The sequence below is a fragment of the Saccopteryx leptura genome, chromosome 2, assembly GCF_036850995.1.
Source record: "Saccopteryx leptura isolate mSacLep1 chromosome 2, mSacLep1_pri_phased_curated, whole genome shotgun sequence".
Classification (NCBI taxonomy): domain Eukaryota; kingdom Metazoa; phylum Chordata; class Mammalia; order Chiroptera; family Emballonuridae; genus Saccopteryx; species Saccopteryx leptura.
The window spans coordinates 79,429,462-79,431,580 of record NC_089504.1 but is presented as its reverse complement, the minus strand read 5'-3'; the positions used below and the strand labels follow the sequence as shown (position 1 = coordinate 79,431,580).

Here is a 2,119-nt window from a genome sequence, read left to right as displayed (position 1 = left end):
TTTCAAATTGCTAACAGCAAATGTTTATTCATGATTGAAGCCAAGAAGAATTTATAAATGCATCTTAATACCTTGCTGATAAAATAGTAACATTCCCTCTTTGCAATCTTGTAAGGAGTACAGGAAGATAATGTAAAAGCTTTGACGTGTTTATCTATTTTAACAGGGTAATCAGCACACACACACACACACCACCTACTTTAGTGTTACACCATACCAACTTTTCAGAAAGGCCATCTTGAAGCTCTACTGGATGCCGAGTAAATAGCGTCCAAGGTTTAAAGAATGGGGAGTAGGGAAGAAAGAAATGAAGTAGTAAGCAGCACACATTTCAAAGCCCACTTTTAAGCACACATTATGAATACTAAAAGGATGCACGGGGGTGGGGGAGGAGGCAATTAATTCAGCATTTTCAGAAAATAGCATTTGGCAATATTTAACGCATCAGGAGGCTGTGTTTGGGACCATCCACTCTCTCCAGCTTCTCAAAGTGTTTCCTGGCATTGCGAATGTTGATCAGAGTAGCTGCCGACGGGATGGAGGGATCCGACATAACCACCATCACGTACGTGTTTGATGTGAAGATGTCGATGAAAGCAGCGAAGTTAGAATTCCTAACCTCCATGCTCTGGAACGAAGCGGCCAATTTACTGCAGCTCAGCTTGAACTGCTTAATGATGTTGCTGATCTTCTCAAAGCGGTGGACGTCGCGCTGCTCTTTGCACTGGTAATGGGAAATGACCAGGAACGTGGCTCTCTCGAAGAGAAGAACTTCGTCGGCCTCAATAATTTGGGCAAAATTCCTCAGGTTCATCTCCAGCTGCTGGACATTGGGAATCAGCTGGTAGACAATACTGGACCAGGCTTTGTAGAGCGTTTCATCCCAGATGGACGTTCGAAAACAAGCGCACTCCAGCGGGCGAGACAAACGCCTCAGGTCTTCCTCTCGCTCTTTAAAAATCAGGTCACGTTGATCCTCCTGAACCAGATCCATTTTGTGCACCAGGCAGAAGATTTTGGCATCAGGCGAGTTCTGGAGGATGGCTTCCAGACACGACTGGTAATAGTGCATGTCCTTTTCCAGTTCACGGCTCTCCACGTCGAACACGTAAATCAGCACCTCCACATTACGGAATATGTTGTCTCGCTGGCTGGTGAAGTAATTTTCCATGAAGGTGTCCTGACCGCCACAGTCCCACAGGTTCAGCACCAGGTTGCCCAGAAATCGGACGTGCGAGTGCTCCACATCAATGGTGGCACCCAGGCGCCGGGTGTCGCGAGCAATATAATTTGCAAAGATAATTGACCTCATGCTGGTCTTTCCCGACCCGCTCTTCCCCATCAACAGCACCTTTTTCTTCATGGCTGTATTTGGCATCACCCGCCGGAGCCGCCGCGGACTGGGCCTCAGGGCGCGGCCTAAGTGCAGCGCGGAGGGCGGGAGGGGCCTGCCGGGAGTTGCGGGGCTCCGCAGGCTGGGCCGCGCAGCTGTGCAGTCGGGGAAGCCGAAAGCGCGAGCTGGGGCTGGCAAGGTAGCGGCGGAGGGCGCTCGGTCTCGGATGAGAGCGCTCGGGGGCAAGCGGTCGCAACAGCTCGGGAGAAGCGCTCGTTTTCCGGTGAGGTGAGGCTCAGCGTCCCCCGCTGCCACCCACTTCCGGCGGCGATCTCGCGAGAAGACCGACGCTCGGCAGTCACTGCCTGACGAGCTCTGATCAAGTGCTCTTCTTTTAATGACACCCAGAAGGGGCGGCCTGAACGAGAAATTGGGAGGGAAACCTAGGATTCTGGTGTTTTGTTCTTCTATTTCAACTGGGGTTAGGGTTGCAAAGCTGTATGTGTGTGGTCACTTGGGCGAATGCTGCCACCTCGTGGCCAGCTCCCCCAACACCACTAATTTAAAGAGCGTGGTGTGCTCGGGTGTTTTTAGGCCAGGGCGGGGCCAGGTGCAGCAGAGAAAGGAGTAACTTCTCAGCCCAATTAGGCCTCCCCAGAGTCCCTGGTTTACTGAGAATGAGGTTACTGAGAATGAGGGCAGGGCAAGTGACACCTGTACAGATGAGGAAAGTGAGACTTGGAGAAATTAAGTGATGGCCCAGTGCTACCAAGCTATTGATATGTA

The 2,119-nt window shown here is 51.3% G+C and overlaps 1 protein-coding gene across 1 annotated transcript; it reads right to left on the bottom strand.

Moving 5' to 3' along the window:
• RRAGA (Ras related GTP binding A) lies at positions 1-1,648 on the bottom strand. Its single transcript, XM_066368230.1, has one exon. The coding sequence runs from the start codon at positions 1,376-1,378 to the stop codon at positions 437-439; it is 942 nt and encodes a 313-aa protein (XP_066224327.1). The 5' UTR covers positions 1,379-1,648; the 3' UTR covers positions 1-436.
• Positions 1,649-2,119: the final 471 nt, after the last annotated feature.